Raw genomic sequence first — 24,290 nt, forward strand, 5'->3', positions numbered from 1 at the left:
TTGACTTCACTGGGACCATGATTTTATCCTAAGGAATTAAAATCATGGGCGTGTGTTGCTGAACAAATTATCCATCTTCTACGCTGCACAGCTAAAAAATGCCTGACCTTTTAAGAAATAAACCGTGCTTTAATTTACTGTACTCTACAGATAAGATTAGTAATGACAGGATAATAATGTCCCTATTATTTTGCCTTCCACGTACAGGATCCATGTGGATATTAGGTTGAAAGTTCAACATTTCAACTTAGCCTGCTTGTTTCACTACTGATTCTCACCCAGCCTTGCCTATGACTGCAGGCAGGTTGGAGTGTATGAGCTCTAACCTGGTCCAAGTGCATGTAGCTCTTCGGAGTTCCTGTATCAGTTGCCCAGCACATTCCGGCTCTCTGCTGGCCGCATGCAGCAAAGCTTTCCGGAGCGTATGCCGGCATTTCTTCTGACGAGATTCTGCCCGCTCCAGGCGGCAGAGGTGCTTATATTTCTGCTGAAAGTAAGTGCAAAGTTGGGTCACCCTGGAACTCCTGCTATCTGCATCATCATCATCTGACCTGTGAAGAAAACACAAAACAGATGGTCTTTTTCAAAGAGAACTAAATTTATAACTCTCTCAAAATTATTCAACAAGCATCTTTCTTCTAATTCCACACTTAGCTAAAGGCTAAAAATAGCCAGGGATATGTTCCCTAAGAGAAACTCAACCAATTCAAACTGTGGGAATCCTTTTAAATTTTAAAGGTATTTAATCTTCTTGGTATGTCAATATTAGAGATTACATCAATTTATCTTTGAGTCTGACACATCTAAGTGTCTGGAACTTGCTGTTTAAAAGAATATTGTTAACCTTTATTTACTGTAAATGTCTCAGCAAATGAAGTTACAGCTTGATTTAAGCTGCAATTATGGAAAGGAGAAAACACTCAGTTGAAATTGATGGAAGAAAGGTCATGCCAGAGAGAAGCATGGTTGAATTCTAAGAACACGGTACCAGACAGCTGACCTTTCTTCATGGATGATTTTACTGTGTGAACTTTTTTCTCCTATTTCCCCAGAAAGCTGGCTCCAAGTTCTGCTCTAACCTGCCCTGGGTTTACACCAATGAAATTCCAGGGACTTTAATGAAGTTACTTCAGTTTTACATTGCTACAAATACGATTAGAATCTGGCCTCTGATATTTACTACCCAAATTGACAGGCACTTATTTTGTTCGCAGTGTTACTGTAGTTGTGTTGGTCCCAGAATATTAGAGAGAAAAGGGGGTGAGGTATTATCTTTTATTGGACCAACTTCTGTTGGTGAAAGAGACAATCTTTCGAGCTTATGGTCTTACGTAGCTCTGGAGTGAAATCCTGGCCTCACTGACTGCAGGGGCAAAATTCCCATTGACTTCAGTCCAGCCAGCATTTCACCCCTGGTGAATCAGAATAACTCCAAAGTCCATGTAGATGCACCCACCTGTATCAGAGGTGAATATTTTCCCTTTGTCTTTAGTACATTGGGCAATTTTTTAAGTAGTAAAACTAAGACACTAATATTAAAGACCATAGATGACTTCCCTGTTATGTGCTGTTATGATGAGATACAGTTAAAATCACACACAAAACACACAGTTATGCATTACGTACTTAGTTAGAAAGCAGAGTTTACTACAGGGTAGTGAGAGAGGGATCTGGGTAAGCCTATGCAAGAAACTGAGTAGAAGCATGAACTGGGAGCACCCAATCAGTCAATCCCCATTTACTCAGGAAGGTTTTTCTCCTTTTATTTTCTTTTTCTAAATGGCAAAGCACACACACCATAAAAATACCCAAATCTGCCAAACATGCTCGGTAGAAGTAATAAAAGTCATCACTGGGACTTTTTAAAATCTAGGATCTCTCATGGTACCAAGCAGTCAGCTTCACCCTGATAACACTCAGCAAAACAAGGTTTATGACCAAGGAGCACTGGAGTGAATTTATTTCAAATAAGACTCTCTGTTCAGTCTTCTCTGGAGAAAATAAAACGTGGCAATTTTTGCTAAACATACCAAACCTAAAGCAAAGAAGTTAAAAACGAAGGTACAAAGTGCAGAGCTTGATCAGCAAAATCAAATACATTGAAATCCAAATCTCTGAACAACAAAGCATATTGCAAAACTAGTTAATGACAGCCTGGATGCTGACCATCAACTGCAATATTTATTAAATAAAAGAAGATCCAGAAATGTCAGGGTGGTAGGTGCTCCTCTAAGAGAAGGGGATTCAAATTTAATTTCTTTCACGGAAAAACTTGTGCCAAACATTCTCAGTTTAGATGTAACAGTTCCTCTCTGTTTGGGAAGGCCTACTTAATACCCATCAGAAAAGCCCATAAAAATCCAGTGAGGAAGCACGATCATAACAGAAATACAAATCTACCTATATATTTTTATGAGATAAACTGACCAGGTTATACACTTTAACTATTAAATGCAATACATATTATTCTCAAGAAACAGCCATTACAAAAACTTAACCAAATATATCCACTGCTAATTAATAAATGGAAAATATTATCAGTTAATATAATGAACAGTATCCCTTAATACACCACTACCTCGATATAATGTGACCCGATATAACACGAATTCGAATATAATGCGGTAAAGCAGTGCTCCAGGGGGGTGGGGCTGCGCACTCCAATGGATCAAAGCAAGTTCAATATAACACGGTTTCACCTATAACGCGGTAAGATTTTTTGGCTCTCGAGGACAGCATTATATCGAGGTAGAGGTGTATATTTAGATAATGATTATAACAAAAATAAGAATGCAATGAATGGGTTAAAATATCAATTTGATCAATATACAGAATTGCATGGCTTTTTAATTATTTTCTCTTTCTTTCTATTTTAAACAACAAGCATGGGGAAGGAAGATGGGTGGGAGTGAGTAGCCTCTCCTTCTATGAGGCAGTCAACACAAAAATATGTAATACACACATATACTTATAAGCGCCTAATATTTATATTACTTAAAATAAAATTATTCGCAACTGAGCATTATCATTAGAGAAAGGAAACAGTCTGCGTTAGAAAGTGAAAGTGGTTTTGAAAAGGTTTTGCTTTCTGATTTGAGTGGCCACCTTTCAGAGAATGTCTTTACAATTATAATAAAACTTTGACTCACCTCCCATTGAGCTGAATGTAGAAAGGTCAAAACATGTATAACTCCTTTTGACTGATGAGTTATGAGATAATTCTGAAAATCACAAGTTAAGAGGCACACAGAGGCCCAGAAAGTACTGCAGAAGTGGCTCTAGTATTTTCTGGGAGAAACCAAGTTTTAAATAATACTTAGGACTTTCACTTCCAAGCAAGACTAGCCAAAACATATTTATACATCCCGAGAGACTTTAAAATAGCAGAGTCACATCTACCGTTTTTTGTGTCAAAATTTCAAAAACACATTTTATTTTCACCCTTCTATGCTGAGTTGTTTAACCAAATTACATTTGATTTATTCTCATTAAGCATGTGTAACAGAGTACTATGAACCAGGATTTAAAGTCTGGCATTTCACTTTTAAAGTATTGCTGAAACTGCATGGAAGTCTTTCAATAAACAACCTAACATGCCACCTTTCTTAAATAAGTGAAACTGTGACGGGGTGAACTAGGCCCGGAGGCCCTTGCCATACGCGTCCCAGGAAAGGAGCAATGGAGAGGTCCTCCAAGCAGGCTAGAGTGGCTGCAAGGAAAGCAGCCAATCAGGGAGGCTGCAGGGAGCAGCCAATCAGGGCCTAGGAGGCTCCTATAAAAAGGAGCTGCAGCACCAGAGACAGGCAGTTCCTTGCTGGAGCTAGAGGAATAAAGACAGAGTTCCTGGCTGGCCAGAGGGAACTGTAGCACAAAGGACAGCTCAGTGCTAGTAGGGATTGGGGGAGCGAGGAAGCGCTCCTGGACCTGAACACAGAAGAGCCCTGAGCTAAGGCTAAGGCGTTGGTGAAGGCTGGGGGTGCAGGGAAGTTGCCCAAGGAACTGAAGGCAGTTTTGCTAATGAGACACAGTGGTGTGTGGCTGCTATTCTTAGGGTCCCTGGTCTGGGACTTGGAGTAGTGGGCGGCCCCGTCCCCCCCCACCCCCATAGGCTAGTGGGGAAGGGCCTACAATTGGACAGTAGTAAACCCCCAGAAGAGGGCTGAACTGTCAGTAGGCCCAGCTGGAACCATTGCCTCCAGGGAGGACGCCCTGGGGGTATGGCCCGATACCAGGGCCGAGATTGGTTTAAAGATCACGGCCACACCTGACCAAAAGGGGATGCTCACAAGAGATGGGTGCCACGCCATTACAGGCATGTTCAATGGCATGTACAATTCAGATGTGTTTAACACTGAAGGAATAAATTTTGACTGTCTGCCACGAAAAATGAAAAGGGCACTACCCTATAGAAAGGAAGAGCAAACAGGTGGTGTCCACAAATCCAGTACTGCTAAAGTCAATGAAGGGAGCCTCGGAGAGTCCCTAGTGTAAAAAATGGTCAGACTGCTGGAAAAGGTATCCAAACTAGTTTAGAGGGAGCTCTCTGATTTTAGGAGAGCCAATACTCAGTAATCCAACATACAGAATGTCCTCTGTTTTTAAAGTGCTGTGATAAACAGCTTCTCTTCAAGCCAATGAAAAGTTCCTGACTTGAGATTAGACGTGAAATTGATGCATATGCCATAACCCAGTGGTTCTCAAACTGTGGACCCTTTATTGGTGAGAAACAAGAAATGTGGAGTTGGGAGGAGTCCTTAAGACGGTTCTCTCTTTCATGAGGCAGCATTCAGAATAAAATGAGCAGGAAAAACTAATAATCCCAGCATTACCACCGTCATATCTGCAAAAGACGACCTAGGCCTAACTGCATTCTCTCCATATGCAGCAATACTTTGCCAACTGAAGCTCTTTGCTAATTGCTATTGCATCTTCTGAGGAGGGTTTTAATGAAGACTCTTATGTGGGGGTAAAATTTGGCAGGGGAGAGAACAGGGCATGCCAAGTAGCATGAAGAAACAGACAGGACAAAGGTGACTTTCTCTACAGGGTTTACCATTGACTAGCTCAGTGTAGTGACCTCTTGTGAATTATTTGCAAAGCCACCACACTACAATGGAAGTGAAAGTATAAAGTATTTTAAATTGGAAAAAGTCATCCTGCTATTGGAAGTAACAGACAAAGGAACCACCCTTTGTACTGTTGTTCTTTACTACAGAGTAACCAAGAACCCTGCTCTTCCCTCAGGAGGAGATCTGGACTGTGGTACAGGCTAGCAAAACATCGCTGTTAAATATATAAATAAAATCACTCCAGTGTAGTTCTTTTGAACATTAAAGGAAAGAATCTTTAGAATCTTTCCACTCTTCCTTCTGTCATTTCTAGTACCTCTTTTTTTAAAGTGGTAGAGGCTGTATTTATTTGGTGGGTTTTATTATATATTATTGCCATGCAGTACGCCAGAGGGACTGGTGTTAGGACGAACACTAATCATCTAATTTGTTTGTTCTGTTTTTTAAATTCCAAGGAAGTACCTTGGTGTCAGAGGCTGGCTGGCCCTTTACGGTAAGGCAGGCTCAGCCTTGCCTGTGACCAGACAGTTACCCCCCTGATGAGTATGATAGAGACTTAATTATAATTCCTGATCCCTGATGTGGTGGAATCAGAGAGAGGACTACTGAAACAGAGCTGTGAACTTAGTCAGGAGACCCAGGAGAGAGGAGCAAGAGAAGTTCCCTCACTCTGGGAAGGGCCTGATAAAGTCAGGCTGGAGGAGACCCACTGGTGAACAGGACAGGCCCTGCGGGGCTGAGTCAGGACCTAAAAGGAGCAGGAAGATCCCCAAGGTAAGATGCCAGAGTCCCTGGGGATGAGAAGCAGTGGGGGAAACTTGCTGCAAAGCAGCAGCATAGGAGAAACTCTGCAAGGCCCACACATACCAATAAAGAGCAGAGGACTTCAACGTAGCAAAGAGGGGCAGGAGAATGATTAGTTTGGATTCACTTGGATTCACAGTTGGATTTTTGTTACCCCAGAAGAAGGCTTCTGCTAAGATGACTGACTGGAAGACCAGGCCATGGAAGATCCAGTGAGAGAGACTGACCAACGCAGGACCAAGGAAGTGGCCAATAGGGGTTCTAGAGGCAAAGTCCCCTGCAGCACCACATCCTGACACCCGTGGGTGCTATGGCAGTGGTTGCAACTGTACACGCTTTGGTAGTTTCAACATTTCTGCGGCGCTGATGGCTGTAGGCTCACTTTTGAAGGCTACTATCTTCCTTGTGAACTAGGGTTACCATACGTCCGGATTTTCCCGGACATGTCCGGCTTTTTGGACTCCAAATCCCTGTCCGGGGGGAAATCCCAAAAAGCCGGACATGTCCGGGAAAATCGGACATCTGGCCGGGGGCTCGGGGGCCTGGCCGGCGGTGCCGGGCCGGGGGCTCGGCCAGCGGTGCTCGGGGGGGCCCGGGGCCGGGCGGCTCGGCCGGCGGCTCGGGTGCCGGGCCGGGGGCTCGGCCGGCGGTGCTCGGGGGGGGCCCGGGGCCGGGCGGCTCGGCCGGCGGCTCGGGTGCCGGGTGCCGGGCCGGGGGGGCTCGGCCGGCGGTGCTCGGGGGGGGCCCGGGGCCGGGCGGCTCGGCCTGCGGTGCCGGGGGGGGGGGCCCGGGGCCGGGCGGCTCGGCCTGCGGTGCCGGGGGGGGGGGGCCCGGGGCCGGGCGGCTCAGCCGGCGGCTCGGGTGCCGGGTGCCGGGCCGGGGGCTCGGCCGGCGGTGCTGGGGGGGCCCGGTGCCGGACCGGGCCGGGGGGCTCGGCCGGCGGCTCGGGTGCCGGGCCGGGTGCCGGCGGTGCTCGGGGGGGCCGGGTGCCGGGCCGGGAGCTCGGCCGGCGGTGCCGGGCCGGGCCGGGGGCTCGGGGGACGGGCTGGGGACCTGCGGTGCCGGGGGTGGGCCGCGCCTCCCCCCCCCCCACACACACACCCCCTCACACACACACACACCCTTACCTGCTTCAGGCTTCCCGCGACTCAAATGTTCGCGGGAAGCAGGGGAGGGGGCGGAGACTTTGGGGAGGGGGCGGGGTTGGGGCGGGGCTGGGGCTGGGGCCCCTTTAAAGTGTCCTCCTTTTGGAGGCACTAAATATGGTAACCCTATTGTGAACTGATAGCTATGATGGAGAAAAATTACTTCCCATTGCTTTCAGTGGCAAAAACAGTCTATTCTGACCATTTTAGACAAACTTCAATATATACATTGCCAACAAAGTTGTTCAAATCTGGATTTTGTTTTAAATAAGCTTGTTTTTCTTTACAAGCAGATGAGGGCCAAGGTCAAATCATCCATGGTGTAGCTTCGGGGAGGGCAATGGAGTTGCAAGCAGGGACCACTTAGTTATAGATGAAGATAAGGACTGTTCATGTCTCACCTCCCCCAGGAACCAGTGTTCTGATGAAGAATTTTCCTGGGCTGGAACAGGTTTCCCAGCAAGTCAGTTACTCTTGACTTTAACTCTAGTGTTGCTAACTCTCAGGATTTTAACATAATCTTGCAATATTTGGTGTTTTTCTTCAAGACCCTAGACCTGAAGTCCTGTGAATACACCAGAATCTCAACTTTCATTTTAATAATAATAAAGTAAGTGTATGGCCCCCATGTGTATAGCTCAGTGGTTTGAGCATTAGCCTACTAAACCCAGGGTTGTGAGTTCAATCCTTGAGGGAGTCACTTAGGGATCTGGGGCAAAATCAGTACTTGGTCCTGCTAGTGAAGGCAGGGGGCTGGACTCGATGACCTTTCAAGGTCCCTTCCAGTTCTAGGAGATAATTAATGGAGATATCCTATCCTATTATGTTTTACACACAAGCTTATGCCCAAATAAATGTTAGTCTCTAAGGTACCACAAGTACTCCTTGTTCTTTAAGCTTCAGAATGTGACCCTACAGATTAGAAAAACCAGAAAGCAAACTCCAACTATATTATTTTTAAAATCTCATTAATTTTAAGCCAATATCATGATCGCTGAATGTTGAGCCATACCATCACTGAAAAGTCTAATTGAACACTACGGAGGAAAAATTTCCCTCAAAGAGAAGTACTGAAAACAAGCCAACCTGGTGAATGCAGAATTGCACTCAAAGTCAATCACTTGCTTCTATGGGTACATCTACACAGGAGAGATGGGGGGAGAAAAAAGAAAAGAAAAAGAGACCTGGGCAGCGAATCTCAGAGCCCATGTCAACTATCTCAGGCTCACGGGGCTTGTGCTATGGGGCTGGAACCCAGGCTATGAAACCCAGCCAGGGAGGAGGGTCTCAGAGCCCCACTGTGTTTGTCTGCACTGCTGTTTTCCCCCCTCTTTTTAGCGCAAGCCCTGTGAGCCCAAGTCAGTTAACCCAGGCTGAGAGACTCATTGCCATGTTGTTGAATTTTTTTTTGTTTGGTATTTTTTTTGGCAGCATAGTGTACCCTGTTACTCCTTCTTACTTGAGGAGCATTTCCATTGTTATTTTCAGTGAGGTCTGAGTAGGAATAAAGATTTCCCTGCCATCCAGCTCCACTAACTTCCTGCCCTATAGCAATTGGGACACAAGCCAAAGGGGAGGTGAAGGATCGTGCACAGTATCTGTCTACGAAACCAAAACAAGTTAATTTAAAACAGGAATACATTCACTACAAATAAAAAATTCAGATAAGAGTTGAAGCTTTCCTAAGAACACTGTTCAAAGCAGAATGCCATCCCATAGGAATCAATAGGAGATTCTATCCATCACAATTGATCCGGTCAAAGATGGAATGAGTTAAGTTTTACTACGTTTATTGTTAAATACAGCATTAATTTTAAAAAGCCAATCCTCAGATTTTGATACCTGATTTTAGAACTTAAGTTTTAGGAAAAGATTCAGTTTGCCATTAAAATCAACCCAAAATTCACAGGAAAGTAAAACAACAAGGTGCTAGCTGCCTTTGGTTAGCTTGCTATCAATTTGAGTAGCTATTAAATTAGTAAGGCAAGGTCACTTTAACTAACCAAACTCATCCATGGAACAGTTTAAATTAATATATCTTCAGAAACAGAGAACATAGTGCAGAATGTCAAAGTAGAACAAGGAATAGATGTTTAGTTAATAATCTTTACTGAAGCTTGACAAATAGAAATACAATTTTGAAAGATTGGAAACAAGCAAATGTGTCAACGTTTATCCATAAACAAAATTAGAAAGAAGTGCTGAAGAGTAGAAGTAGGCAGATTAATAGAAGCGTAAGAGTTGCAAGTGCTGTACAATAATTTATCAGTTATGGTCAATGAAGAGGGCGTTTTAAGTGAAGTGCACAATGTTAAATGAAATAGAAAATGTCAATTAACGTTCATACTTTTGATCAACATGTGAAAAGAACACGGAGGATACAACGAAAGTAAAAAACCACCACCAAACAAAAAACAAACCAAAGACTAGGAAGCTAATGCACAACCCCCTTAAAAGCTGAAAAAGAAATTGGGATGTAACATTACAATCAAATGTCCAGGAGGGGGAAGACTATAGCCATAGGAAGAGTTATTTGATCGGACACATGGCCTTTTTTGAAAGTTATATTTGGTTTAAAAGATGAACTAGACATACTTCCATTCTGACTATAGTTTTCCATTTGCTACCTAATGTTATGTTCCCTAATAGCCAGGCTGTGAGGAATACCCGGAGGAAAAAAAAAAAAAAAAAGCTTTAATTTAGCTTTATTTTAAAAATATTTGCAACTTCTATGAAAGCTCACTGTTTTTCTGCCTAGTGATCCCAAAAGAGCAACTGACTTTCATGCCAGCTTAAAAAAACATTTTTTTTTTTTAATTGGGGAAAAGGAATGTTACAGGGATGTTTTTGGTCTGCTGATTATCACCAAAGTTTGGCTTGGTGAGGGTATTCACCATACATTTCTGGCCTTCTCTCAATTTTGATCGCCTCTTTGCAGTTCACCATGAAGATGCTTTTACAAATTGGTATGTTTTTCTGCAAGCTGGTGTCCTAGCAGTTCAGTTTTGCAGTTTTAAAAATCACATTTGCAAGGGCACTGAAGTATTACCGCCACACCCATCCGTGTTTTTTGGAAGAAGGTGCAATGGTTTTAGACACAAAGAAAATATCTGGTTCTGTACTGAAACTGAACCATACTATAGAAGCTATAACAAAACTTAACAAGGCTGTGATTTCATTTTGTGATTAATATGCCTCAAACTCCTTTCTTCTACATTATCTCAATTTAATTAGAATACTCTGAATGGTATACTTTGCTCCCTGTGTCCTAGAATGACATTAACATAGAGACACATATGATCATATCCTGTTGTGAGACTGCACAGTCATGGATTAAAAATATTTGCACAACATTTTAAGCCGTTCTGCACCAGCAATACAAACATACTGCCAGTTTATAATTAAAACTTAGAACCTGAGGTTACTGGTTAGTCAATGAAGGCTTAATACCACTTCTCAATTACCAATGAAAAGAAGAGTTATACAAACTATCAATCCCATATTCCTCCCTACTGTATCACAAACAAATTAATTTATTAACAAAAATATTACTAAAAGGTAGTAAAAACAGAAAAGATAAGTCCTGATTTTGGCCCCAATACAGAAAGTCATCCTTATTCAAAAAGCACCTAAGCATGTGCTTAAATCCCATTAAGTGGGATTTAAGCACATGCTTAGGTGCTTTTCTGAATCTAGGCCTTTATCCCTGCCCTGTTTCAGCAGCAGACTGCTGGTTCTGTGGGACTGAGAATTGTAGCTCTTACAAATAAATGTACTGAAACAATCCTCACGGGGAAGGGGGGAAAAAACAATCTTTGCAGAATCTTAGCCCTAGTTAAAATAACTTGCATTCTAGTCCTGGACATCGCCTGAAAATAACATTTGATCTTTTAGCAGGATTATGATAAAGACCAAACTCAAGACCAAAAGTGAACCCAGTGTCTCCAGAAGCAAAAGAACAATTCAGTGACGAAATTATTGATTAGTACAATTTTCAAAAGACAGAAACAACAAAAGATTTTGAAAAATACTATGCAGGGCTGCTACAATAAGGTTTAAAAATTCATGCTCCCATTTTATCTACTAAGAGTTACTCTATTCTCTTTGTACAATAGTTTTTTTAAATTATTCTCTTCCAGAGAAGAGATCAGATTTATGTTCTCATCAAATATAAAATGGAATTTAGAAGTCTACTCTCAGTCTGTTACGGTGATTCCCGATCTCATTTCTGGTATCTGGGGCAGAGCTTCTGGATAGAGCTTAACAACATGTTGACCTGGTACTGCTTTATAATAAAAGGTCTTGATTCAGCAAAGCACTTAAGCCCCACTAACTTTGCTTAAAGTAAAGCCCATGTTTAACTGCTTTGCTGAATTGGGGCCAATACGAATAATAAAAAAAAAAAGGATACTTACTCATGTCTTTCATATCTGAGAGTTTCCCGTATAGACCATGCAACCTGGTATGGTGAAGTTTGCTCTGAATCCTCCAACTCTTCTCCACTGTCTTCAGACCAGTCCAGCCCTGAATTGGGGAGAATTGGAAACATGAAGGCTGGATGAAGAGAGACTGTAATCCTCAAATATCTGTGAATAACCTGTGGCAATAACCACTATCAATGGCCTCTGCCTATTCTATGTCGTACATAGCGTAGTAGTGAGTATGCATTATATCTGATTCATCATGTAAATTTTCTCAATAACCTACGGACAGTTATGATAGCAGCTTCATTACAGTGTACAAACAGCATGTAACTGCATTTTTCAATGACCAGTTTTAGCCCTTTTATCTCTTTATTGGCCTTCTTTGTCCATAAATATATTTATTAAAAACCAAAACTACCATCAGTCTTCTGTAAAGACAAATATTATCTCTGTTGTGCTCAAGGTTAGATTTTTTACAAAGATAAAGAGGAAGTCCCTACCATGAAGAGCTGACAGTCCAATAACTAATTCTGCTACACAGTTTAAGAATACCAGATTAATTAATGATTTTTGGAGCAGGATCACTTCATTCTGTGATTTGTGTCCCTCATTACCAAGGAGCCCAGGACAGCATCCTACATAGCACTGCGGGACTTTGCTGAAAAGGGCGACCAAGAAGGACCATGGAGGGAAGTCACTCCAGATGTCTGGGCAGGATCAAGCTAGGGTTCCTATGGATTCTCATCTTCTGCATCTTTTCATGGCCCCACCCTATCCCTGCTGATCCCTTAGAGCAGGATGGGAAAACGCAGTTTACCTTCCAAACCAGCTGATTTTTTTGTTCTTCTCTCATGTGTTTTTACATATGGCCCTAAATATAGAGCAGGAGTTGGGGACAGAGTGTTAAGGGCCATTTAATTTTTTTTTTTTTTTTTTTTTTAAAGCTTATTGTATTTTATCCAAGAAGATTTGGGGGCCAAGTTTCCAAACCAGGTGTCTAGAGGCTAGCACTCTAATCAGTATTTAGGCTTCCCTGTGTTAATTCAGGAGCCTAAATACAGATTTGGGGTAAAAATTTCGAAAGCACCTACGTGATTTAGGACACAGGACTTTGATTTAAGAGCCGGGATTTGGAAGCCTAAATTCTGGTTCTTAAGTCACTTAGGTACTTTTGAAAATGTTACTTTTGTGCCTATTTTTAGACATTCAAGTTTGGCCCAAGTGTAAACGCTAAGAAACTTGAAAAATAAAAAACAGATTTACACTTAAATTTATTTTACTTGAAAAATAAACTAGCTAAATTGACATTCCATAAAGGCACAGGCACAATGGATGCAGTGTAATTAATTTTTTGGCACAAATTAAAAACTAATATAAGTAGGGCTGTTAAATTTTTTAACTCCTGAAAGGGGAATGGGAAGCATTAGACCTTTTTTCTCATTTTGTTTATACAAACATCAGTTTGCATAGTTTTACTAAAAATTAAGGGTATCTTTTTAAAGATTCTGAAAGTAAGATTCATATCTTGTGCCTGTCAACTCTAGTACTAGATATCTTCTTATATAGAAATCCCAAAAGTTTTTCCACCAGGATAAAAAAGTCTTTAAGAATAGTCCATACTGTGAGCTTGCAAATAAGTATTTATCTACTCCCACACAGCTAATGTACAATTAAGTGCATTATGTTAATTAGCAGTTATAAAATGCTATAATCTTATCTTCATTTTTATATTTATTATAGCATAACATTTCCACAATTTTGTATTTATATATCTGATTAAACATTTTCCTAAATCCAGGTACAACAGGAAAAGTTATTTTTATAGAAAGTGTTATTGTAGAATGTGACACGCATCACACATAGAATTCTACTCTTATGCGGCTCATGAGGCCAGGTGACTTTCTATCCTATTTGGGAATCTTGACACTTGGGATGGTCCTGGTATCCTCATTCCTCAAATTAACTGCATTATCCAGAGAATCATGAAACAGTTCTTTCAGAACAACATCCTTAAGAGACATGCTGTAGGATACTCATTAGCTTCCCAACAGACAGCCAAATTGTCCCACAGGTGCCAAAAGGCAGATCTTAATAGCAAATTTAAAAAAATTAATTGAAATAGCAAAAATTACGGATGGTTGTGATGTGTGCGACTAGTTAAATAATTGCCCAGACATACTAGAAGTAAAAACTTTTTTAAAGATACAAATGGTTTGCTGTTTCTATTGCATTGCATTTCTGGTTCTTGTTTTTCCTATTTACTACCCACTTTCTGACCCCTGTAAAAGTAAACTATAATCTAAAGCTAAATTAAAAGGCAAGGTAACATTAGCGGTGTATGTATCTCAACCTCCATTTACAATGGAGACAACAAGCCACCACCTTATCCATATTCAAATACCTCTTAAAATTTCAAAAAGCCCTATTTCCACAAGCAGAAGTCAGTAACACAATTTAAATTAAAAACAAACCTAACATATAGGCAGTTAATACAATGATTAAAACATATTACTGTAGTGTCTGCATACTAATAAATTAATAATAGTATATATTATTAATGGGTAAAATGGACAACTTCTGCACAAAATCATGGAAGAACCGCACTTCCATAATCAGATTCTGAATCCTCATTCTCTAGTGGAATACACCACTAGTCTTTCTTTTACTGAATCAGATCCCATATCTTAGCAGTTTGCACTTAAAATTCCCAATGAAGTCAATTGGTGTTTTGGGTGTGCACAGAAGGCACAATTAAAGCCTCAAAATTGTATCTGCACTTTCATTCCACAATCTCCTTTTTTCATTAGTTTAATATTTGGGTTTTACAACATAGGCTCTAGGTCTAACCTGGTCTATATACTCACTCTAGGAACAATCAGGACCATCTTTACTGCTTCACTTGAAAATGGAAAACAAAAATACACACACACACACACCTGAGAGTGAGTTATATCCAGTTTGGCCTCTCAAAATCATTAACTAGCATTTTTTTAACAAGTTATAAAGAATAAAAAAGAGTTGTAAAACAGATGTGACCTGCCTATACATCTCTTGACATATTTCCCCCTTTCAGAAAGGTATAAGTGCATGTCCTGATGAATTTAAAGGCATATAATCTCATAGCAACCTGAAAAAACAGTGCAGTGATGTACGTAATTATCTACCTACCTAAATGTGGAAACAGATCAGTTTCCAGCTGCTGTTTTCGAGTGCACAGTTTCACCAGTCTCTGTAGCCGGCTCATGCAGGATGAGTGTGGAGAGAAGGCTGTGGCTTTCATGAGGACCCGATCAGTCCTTGGTGGGTCCATGACAGGAGCCCTGGTGGGTGGCAGGAGAGGCAGGGGTCTCTTGTTAGACATCTGCCTTGCTTGTGCTATAGTGTGTGTGGTGGGTGCCACTCCCTGCATTGGTAGGCTGGTGTTCTGAGGTTGAGGTGACTTGCAGACTAAGCCCTGCGGTAGCCCTGTAGGCTTTAAAGAAGTTGATAAAGGTGGCAGATGGGAGTGCTGCTGCTGCAGTGGCTGCTGCTGCAAAGGTGCAGGAAGGGGGCTAAAGTGCTCTTGGTGAACTTTTAAAATCTCCGTTTCTCTCTGGCGCTGCCGATTTTGGGCCAACTTGCTCTGCAACTTTTTCCTCACGGTTGCCCCTTTCTTTAAGTCATCCTCCTCCTCATTGAAAGCAAAGGGATCTTCTAATTCTGCTTCCAGGTAGTGGAGAGGAAGCCTAGCCCCTGGTGGAGAGAGGGACATCCCATCCAGTCCATTGGACATCTTCAAGGCCAGTGTGGGCACTGTCAGACTGAAGGCCATAGCATCCATCTGGTGCCTGACCTTCACTTCCTCTATTGGATCATTCTTTTTCTTCCTCTCCTTTTTAGGTATAAAGCCAAGTACCTGTAGGTGGCTGTTGCAGTACCTTCAAAAGTGAAAACAGTAAGTGCCTTTTTCTCTTCTTTTAAACAAACACACTTAAGAAAGCAAAAAAGATGAAACCACAAACAGGAAACCCCAACAACAACAAAAACCATCTGACCTGCCACTGAAAAATTTAGATTATTAACTCATGTTTGTGTACTACTGAGTTTCTACGATCACTTCTCATGTTCCAGATCCATAATGTAAAATAAAAACTTCCACATGAGAGAATTTATCATTTTTGGATTTTTAAAAAGTCTTAGTAGGTTATTCATATGAGAGCCAAATACCTATCCTTTCAAAAAGAATAAAAAAATAAAAATAAATTGCAAGGTGAACAAGACAAATGGACTGTATGATACGTTAGGACAGAGGTTCTCAAACTGTGGTCCATGAGTTCCATTCAGGTGGTCTGTGGGTAGTTCCCCCGTGCCTTGGCAGCCTCACACAGAGATTGAAGAGCCACCCACCTAATTGGTGGAGCCGCGCAGGCATGGCTCCACTAATTAGGTGCCTGGATCCTGCAGAAGACACACATGTAAGGTGAGGTGGTGGCCTTGGGGGGAATAGGGGGTGGATGGGAGGGGGCAGTGGGGTGAGAAGAGGGGGTGAGGGGCATTTGGGACGTGCAGGGCTGCGGTGGTCAGAGAAAGAGGCAACTTTCCCCAGCTACAGGCTGTGGCTGCTGGGGAGAAACCCACCTCCTTCCCAACCTCAGCTCAGGGGCTGCCGCGGTGGGGGGAGAGACCCCTCTCCTTCCCAGCCCCAGCTCGGTGGCTGCTGCGGTGGGGGGAGAGAGGGAGAGACCCCCCTCTCCTTCCCAGCCCCAGCTCGGTGGCTGCTGCGGTGGGGGAGAGAGGGAGAGACCCCCCTCTCCTTCCCAGCCCCAGCTTGGGGACTGCCGCGGCGGGGGAGAGAGGGCACATCCATTGCATTAGAAAGGTAAGAATACGGATATTAAAATATAAGTTGTGTGCTTTTTATTTTTAGAACAAAAAAACGTTAATTATTATTATTATTTTTTAATATAGTATTTTTATCCAAAGCGCTTTGCAATAGTTAGCGAACAGTATAAGCAACATTTGGAAAGATCATTAAGTGGTCTGCCGAGATCCTCAGCAATTTTCAAGTGGTCCATGGGGCGGGGGGGGGGGGGGGGGAAGTCTGAGAACCACTGCATTAGAATATAAACTAAAGGGCACTGACAAGAAGAAAGCTATTAAGGGCCAGTCAAATGGAACCATTTTAAAATCCCATATTTAAAATTATAATAGAGACTACTACCTCTGCTATCAGGCTGTTCTTTCATGGAGAGTGAATTTGCATGGTTTTAGTATGGTGTACGTTGAAAAGATAGAGTTAATACACTTCTGTGACTGAGAGACAAATTACAAGAGGCTTTTTCCATGGCCAGTCTTGAATTGGAGATCTTTGCTGAGAAGGGCCACTATTTGTGTTTGATGATTAAGCAACTAAATAAATGGCTTTAGCTGTATGTTATTTTCCATGGTTAAGTACGTATCATAAAGAGCAACCGAGTAAATCAGATAAAAAACTATATTAATATAGGCAAAAGTGTTCTATCCTGGCATCACTGTGCATTGCTTATATAATGCAATGAAAATATACACACACACACATTATAGCACAAATATGGATTTCAAGCTGCTATAAAATGAACTCTTTTCTAGTTAATTTTATTTTAAAACCATTGATAGTCTGTCTCAGATGTATTAAAACTAAAGGACTAGGGGTAATGATGATCTACAGCGACAGATGACATACTAGATTAGGGGATCTAACAGATAAACAATTAATTCTAGGCTGTCTAGATACTCTAGATCCATCAGGTGATTGAGAAATAGCAACTATGATTTCTTTGCACCAGTGTAGAGTCTCTGATGCCAATGGAGGTTTGCCTATTTCAAATTGCAGGATTGGGGACCATAATTCTTATATTTTAAAAGAAAGATTCAAGGAAGGAGGCTGAAAATTACGGGCTTGAAAATTTAACATCTATATTAAAAACTGGAGATATTTATTGATAGCTTACAGACATGTTTGGGGAGGTACTATTTAACAACTATGAGTCAGTATGCATTTTAAAAAGAAATTATTTTTGGTCTATGTGGAGAGGAACAATTGATTTAATATTTTCAAAACCTTTATTTTCAAAACCTCATGACAAAATTTAACACTATTGATCAGCGATTTTCAAACTGTGGGTCGGGATCCCAAAGTGGGGTCAATTAATGTGCAACACATTAGTGCAGTTAAAATCATATTCCTGAAGTCCACATTACTGCTCCTTGTAGATTAGCCCTTATATACACAAGTAACCATTTCCAATGTTTATTGGATAAACACCAATTTCTATTGATGGGTAGTGTTTTACTGATGTTTATCAGTTAAAACTGAAAATCAGAAGCCCTAAGTATTTTATACTGAATGTTAAATATGATCATTTCTTCCTCCCCACCCCGAAATCAGTGATAAAAACACCTGTCACTCTGGTGTAGGCAGGGTGAACTGTGATCAACACACACTGTAAGGGAATGTGGTTGATCCCTATTAGGGCTAACAGTCAAACATGGAGTGTACAAAGGATATTAAGCTCCACTGGCTTCCAGCAGAACAATCACTTCAAGGGTGTAGGGATTAGGGGAGCTATGTTTACACCTGATGTCTAACACATTCTGCTTTCTAGTGTATACAAGTCTTGGAGTAGTGCGGAGTTCCAATTATCTTATTTAAAGAAAGATCTAGTTAAGTTGAAGAGTATCATGTATGTTAAGAAAGATGAAAAAATGGAAAGGAGGGACTTACAAATCAGAAGAGACTAACAAATGTGGATTTATTTCATTTTGAAAGAAGACAATTAAGAGATGAAATAAGTGTTTAATCTATATAAAGTGTAATGCAACATATTTAAAATAATAAAATTGAACTTCGTTATCTATTTGCAGTACTTGGACAAATCAGAATTAGGGGACAAATTCAAAGTTAAGAGGGAACATGTAATTTTACAGAGAGGCTTGAATAGGCAGAATAGACTTCTAATTGAGGTGATGAAGTCGTGTACTAATAGATTTAATTTGAAGAACTTGAATGGTTAATAATGAATTTAATAAGTTAAAGGAATATTAACTATTTTTCTGCTTGGAGGTCGGGAAATAATTTTGTTTATCGTCTCCTGATCAGATCTGAGGCTTTTTGCATGCGAGTGCTTTTGCCCTCCTTTGTTGTAAGTTTTTTTTATAAGCTTCCAAATTATATAGGACGAAGATGAAAGTTATCGAAGCGTTCTATGGCTCACTTCTGATCCTACACAATTATGTAACAAACTGTATAATGAAAGTGGCTTGTCTGATGTCAGATGAAATACAAAGTCTTGGCATAGAAAATTAAAGGTGGCAAGCAAAGGATGAAGAAATGGCAAATATCTCCATACTGAACTGAGTGTGAAAAGTAAGTCTCCTATGATATAGATATATCCACATCAGCCAAGAACTGTCATTTTGTGCCTGCTCCAAACTTATTATTGGAAACTCACGAAACCCTATTGCTAAACTGCAAACTCTATTCTGAGACGCAGGCTTTGAAAATATTCATTCCAACATCTCTCATTTGAGATTAAAGTTTTATTCCCTTCTTCACACACCTGCTATCCTCAACTTTCAAATGCTGTAATGCAACGCTTGTCATGCAGTTTAATTATTCTAATACAACACACTCCAGAAGTTATCATAGTGTGCTGTACACATTTTGATACATTTTATTTTACACAATGAATTGGTTTCACGCTTGAAAGATTAATATCAAATTACATAGGGACACATGGGACCTAGGAACTTTCACTTAAGTTTTGTAGGTTTTATAAAAACTATGATTAGAAGCTGAACAGGGACTTTGGCCCACTTAGTTCTTGCATCTGAAATGACAATGTATCATTTGATCTGACAATTTCCATTATGATTTTTTTTTTAAACTTATCTCCAGTCTCTATTGGATACTAGCAGAGGAATGGTCAATGATTATCAAATCATGGCTTGAAATTATTCATACTGTGCCATCTGAGCATTTGCCCTAGAGCTTTTGATAAACATTCTTCTCACTTCATCAGTCTCTTCAACTGAAATGGCAGGTGAAGTGCAAGTTAATTTAGAGCACAATCCAACTGTTGTGTCAGACAAGAGAGGGAGCTAGGAACCGAAAAGGAAGTTATATGTAGGGCACAGTGGGAACACTATTAATAATGTGAAAGGTTAGCGAATGGCAGCTAATAACATGCAAGGTCAGTGAAGAGCTGTCCTTTTCTTTTTTGTCATATTCTGTTTACTTTTGGGGTTAAAAATAATGATTTACATGGAACAAATTCCAATCTCAGATAGTTAATAAACACTTTATTTCATTGTTTGAAATACCATACTAGTGGTGAGAAGTGTGATAGTGGCTCTTCAGAAATATAATGTCATGGGCACCATGTAGCCAAAATTAGAAGTCAGCCACATTTCTGACCACAACTTGTATGTTGAAAGCCACAACGTAAGGAAATTAAAACCAAATTCTGCCCTTACTTACACCCCATGCAGCTCCAATGATGTCAATATTTAAATCAGTCTTAAAGGGCGAGGAAGAATGGTCTTATGGCTAAGGCACCGGATTGGGATTCTGGAAGTCTGGTTCCAATTCCTGGCTCTGCCACAGACTTCCTATGTAACCTTGGGCAAGTCATTTAATTTCTGTGCCTCAATCCTCCTACTGTGAGATATGGATAATACTTTCCTACCACACAGGGATACTCTGAAGATATATTTATTAACATGTGTGAGGTGCTCAAATAATATGGTTATAGGGGCCATGTGAGTACCTAAACTGATGGAGCCCTGAACTTTGACTCTGTCCTGAGCTCCCCAAACTCTCACCAGGAGCCTATGTACTCTTGCAACTCCCCAGCTATATGTTTTGCCACCCCACCAAACCCAGATGTCCAACCACAATCTTCCTCAAGCAATTCAAGCACCTTTTAAGAGCATCAATTCCCAGGTATACTCAGTAGCTAAACAAATGAAGTGGAAAAGTAAGTATTATATAATCAGTTTGATCAGTAGAGTTTGAAGTGAAATTTGAGGAAAAGCAATAATCTTGCTTGAATATATACTTCGCTTCTTCCTTTTCCCCTATCTGATTCCCCAGAAATAACAAAAAAACATATTGGTCTTTTAAAAAAAAAAAAAAAGAAAAGAAAAGAAAAGAAAAAAGACTTACAGAAACATACTGATATTCAATGACCCCTTTCTCCCTAACCATGAAGACAGTTCCCAATCAGTAAGACCAAATTTGTAGCCAAGCTGACTGAAGCTATTTTCAATTCATGGAGGGCCACCATCACTCACCTACGGTCCTCAGATTTGGGGATAGGGTTGGTGCAGCGTTGGCTGTTATACTTGGCCACATATTCACATTGCTTGAAGGGGGCAGTCTTGTCCTCCAGAACGTGTCTGATACAGAAGGCGTAGCCGTTAAGTCGCCTCTGCTTGCACAGTTTGGGGCTATATGAGCACAAGGGCTTATTGTCAACCTCAGAGAAGTGTATGTGTTTGCCTTCATACATCACGTGACTCTATTCCTTGTGAACATCAGCTGAAAGAACCAAAAATATTAAGATAAATCACATGGGAAAAAAACGATGCATTAAGTTCTGCATTTTGTTTTTGTTGAGGGGAAGGGCACACGACAGTACCTGATTTTAAATCTTCTGTACCATATCAATGTTAGGAGAGAGCCCCAAGGAGACCACTATCCTGGAATGATGACGAGTCAGATGAAGCAGATTGTCTAAGAAAAAATATCAAAGGTCCAAATCGGTCAAGATTAAAGCAGACAGGACCGTTTTGCATAGTAAGCAAGGTGTTGGATGTTGTTTCTCAGCACGTGGCTCAGCCAACACCCAACAAACTGGATTAATTAGATAATCCACATTCAATTATTAACTGGAATGTAGACATATCACTAACCCAAATTTTTGCACGCTAGTATTCAGTGGAATACCTTGCTCAGAATAACCTTCTGAAGATAGCAGCCCTGATATGTTAAAATTTAATTTTAGCACTCATGCAGCACAGTAAGTTTGTGTTATAACTGCATGGCCCACATCTGGTGTATGGTTTTCGGAATTTGTAATCCCCACAGACTGCATAAATCTGTAATCTGCCTTTTCCAAGGCCAGCCAGATTTTTCTTACTTCGTCATACTTATTGGGTGAAATCCTGGCTCTACTGAAGTCAATAGCAGAACCCCCACTGATTTCAGGAAAGCCAGAATTTCACCCATTCGCTGTAGCAGGGAGTCATTTTTTAAATGCAGAGGTTACTAAAGTATATAGAAAGAAATTTGTGATCTCACATGCCACCCCTTTCATTTCTGATTCCCCACCACTCTGGAGTTTTTAGCAATCACGTCCTTCTTTTCCAGAGCAGCTTTCAATTAGGTTCAGCTCTACATACATGATGCAGCTGCTTTGCTAATGCCAAACTTACACTGTGCAAAACTGTTTGTAATGATCGAGTTCAACTATTAACTAAACAAGCAACCCTGAAGAATTGAAACGCAGTCCCGAACTTGGTGTGCTCTGTTTTTTCAGTTATTAAGTTTTGTACACCATGTACGTAGAGGTGCTATTCATGTGATAAATTGATTTGTCATATGCTTGTGTAATTTAACACATACCCAGGACCAGCTGACCTACCCTCTCCCCCACTAATTCTTCTTCCACAGTGGAGCTTCAAAGTCTGCCAGAGAAAGGTTTCCTCCTCCCCACCCAAAAAATTGCACTCCTACCTGAAGCCTAGTTCAGTCCTGGGCCACAACAGCTTTTCTATAAATGAAAATGTCATAACTTAAAAGTTAATTATCCAGTGGCCCCACGGGACTAGAAAGGGAGCTTTATATATTGGAAATGGGAACTTCCCACTATGGTCCAGTGATCACTTCCTGCCTGATAGCTCCCTGAGAACTACTTTAGTGCTGTGACATTTTTAGGTCTAGAAAAGCCGTTTTAAGTCATTTTTGTGAGTGTTAGTTAAAATGTCTCTCACACCAAGCATTGCACAGTAGTACTTAGGGTAACAAAAGCACCTGGATTTACAAGGAAAGGGATACAAGACACAATTTCAATAAACTAAACAAATTCTATAAAACATTCCTGACAGTTTTACATCTAACATATTTGATATATACTACTGAATACACGATGGGGTAATATGCTGTAAAGTGTTTAGTGAGAAGTTTGGAGGGAGCTACATAACTCATTTGTGAATAACAAGGGCCATTCCAAACACATGCAATAAAACTTTTATACCAGATCACTCTCTGTGCACGCACACACGTGACGTTAGTACTTCATTTGCACCAGAACAATGAAGTACAAATATAAATCAACATCTTATCATACCCCAAATTATACTATTCAAGCCAACACTTTAACCAATTTCTCTGAATGCACCAAGGAGCAAGTACTATAGAAATTCAAAACCAGTCACCAGAATATATCCCATCAGAATGGATTGGAGATCTATTGTTTCCTTGTACTTCCCAGTCTGTCTGTATCCATCTGTTGTCTCTTGTCATAGTTAGACTGTAAGCTTTTTGGGGCAGGGGCCATCTTTCTGTTGTGTTTCTACAGCGCCTAGCACAATGGGGTCCTGGTCCATGAACAGGGCTCCTAGTCACTACAGTAGTACAAATAACAACAATAATAATAATAATAAAGCAAAGACTGTTAAGGCACTGGATTTGCTCTTTAAAGCCATAAATGGTTTCGATCCCAGCTATTTGAAAGATGGCTTCATCTATTACTATGGCAGTTGAGATAATCCGAGGTGCTCTAGTTAACTGCCTGGTCAAAATTTGCTTCCCTCCTTGGTTAGTCAGAGCTTGGATTTGGTAACATTCAGGAGAAGCTGCAAATTCCAACGGTTCTCCTGGGCTTTTGCAGAGGAGGATGTGGGTTAATTAAGATTATTTAACACAAGTTTGGTAATCCATTTGGGCAAATCCTTGAAAACTTGGGATGCCTAATGTTCGGCAACTAAATCCACATTTAGGCACCTAAATAAGTAGCCTGAGTTTCAGAGGTATAGAGCACCTGTAGCAACCACAGCCACCTCTGAAAACTGGGCGACTCACAAAGAAATTATTTAAACTATATTTTTATACCATTTCCTGTAATGAAAAACGTAGAGAAGAGTATTTGTTTATTTCTATTCTTAATTTTAACTGTTTTTAAAACTACCAATTTACACCTCTTCTCCCCCCCCCCCAAATAGTTCTATTAAAGAAACAGTTCCATTGCAGATGCTAAGATGCAAAGACTGCAGACACTGGGACTTACTCTCCACTGCCTTGCGTCTTGTGCAGTCCTTTACCTGTGTACAATCAGTGTAAAATGCTATGAAATCAGCAGCATTTTAGGCCTGCTTTTCATTGGCATACGTGACCGATCAAGTAGGAAGGCAGTGAAGAATCAGTCCACTGTAGCGAGGAACAGTATTTCGGCAAAATGATCTCATGAAAGTGGATTAATCAAGGGAAAGATGTTTCTATAAAACACGCTTAAGTAGCCTTATGAGGAAGCCCTTGCCAACTATTAGACAAAAGGATTCCCTTTTGAAACTATGGTTTGGAAAGTTATCACATTTTCAAACTGTTTCAAAAGCTTTGCACTGAAGTCAAAATCACACTAACTATACAGTGTTCATATACATATCACTGACCTTGTACCAACATGAGAATCATTCCCTGCATCATCCAAAATCCTGTTAGCCATTCTCAAGACTTCATTTTGAGGAACTAATTTAAGACAATTTTTATAAAATAAAAATAATCTATCATAAAATCAGCAATGCAGATAATACATTCTGTCAAATAAAGT

The 24,290-nt window shown here is 40.7% G+C and overlaps 1 protein-coding gene across 4 annotated transcripts in view; it reads right to left on the reverse strand.

Moving 5' to 3' along the window:
* The window catches only part of INO80D (INO80 complex subunit D), a 45,312-nt gene that overhangs the window by 10,579 nt on the left and 10,443 nt on the right, over positions 1-24,290 (reverse strand). Inside the window, exons 2-8 of one of the 4 annotated variants that reach the window (XM_065562095.1) lie at positions 24,133-24,208; positions 22,900-23,088; positions 21,102-21,196; positions 20,755-21,001; positions 14,611-15,359; positions 11,434-11,542; positions 327-551 (exon numbers count right to left, since the gene is read on the reverse strand). In XM_065562095.1, coding sequence (XP_065418167.1) covers positions 327-551; positions 11,434-11,542; positions 14,611-15,359; positions 20,755-20,972 — 1,301 coding nt within the window. In that variant the 5' untranslated portion in view covers positions 20,973-21,001; positions 21,102-21,196; positions 22,900-23,088; positions 24,133-24,208. Of the gene's footprint in view, positions 1-326; positions 552-11,433; positions 11,543-14,610; positions 15,360-20,754; positions 21,002-21,101; positions 21,197-22,899; positions 23,089-24,132; positions 24,274-24,290 lie in introns of those variants that run through there. The other 3 variants (XM_042859647.2, XM_065562096.1, XM_008172500.4) reach the window with 3 other exon arrangements.

This window comes from Chrysemys picta, chromosome 11 (genome assembly GCF_011386835.1).
Source record: "Chrysemys picta bellii isolate R12L10 chromosome 11, ASM1138683v2, whole genome shotgun sequence".
In the NCBI taxonomy this organism is placed as follows: Eukaryota; Metazoa; Chordata; order Testudines; family Emydidae; genus Chrysemys; species Chrysemys picta.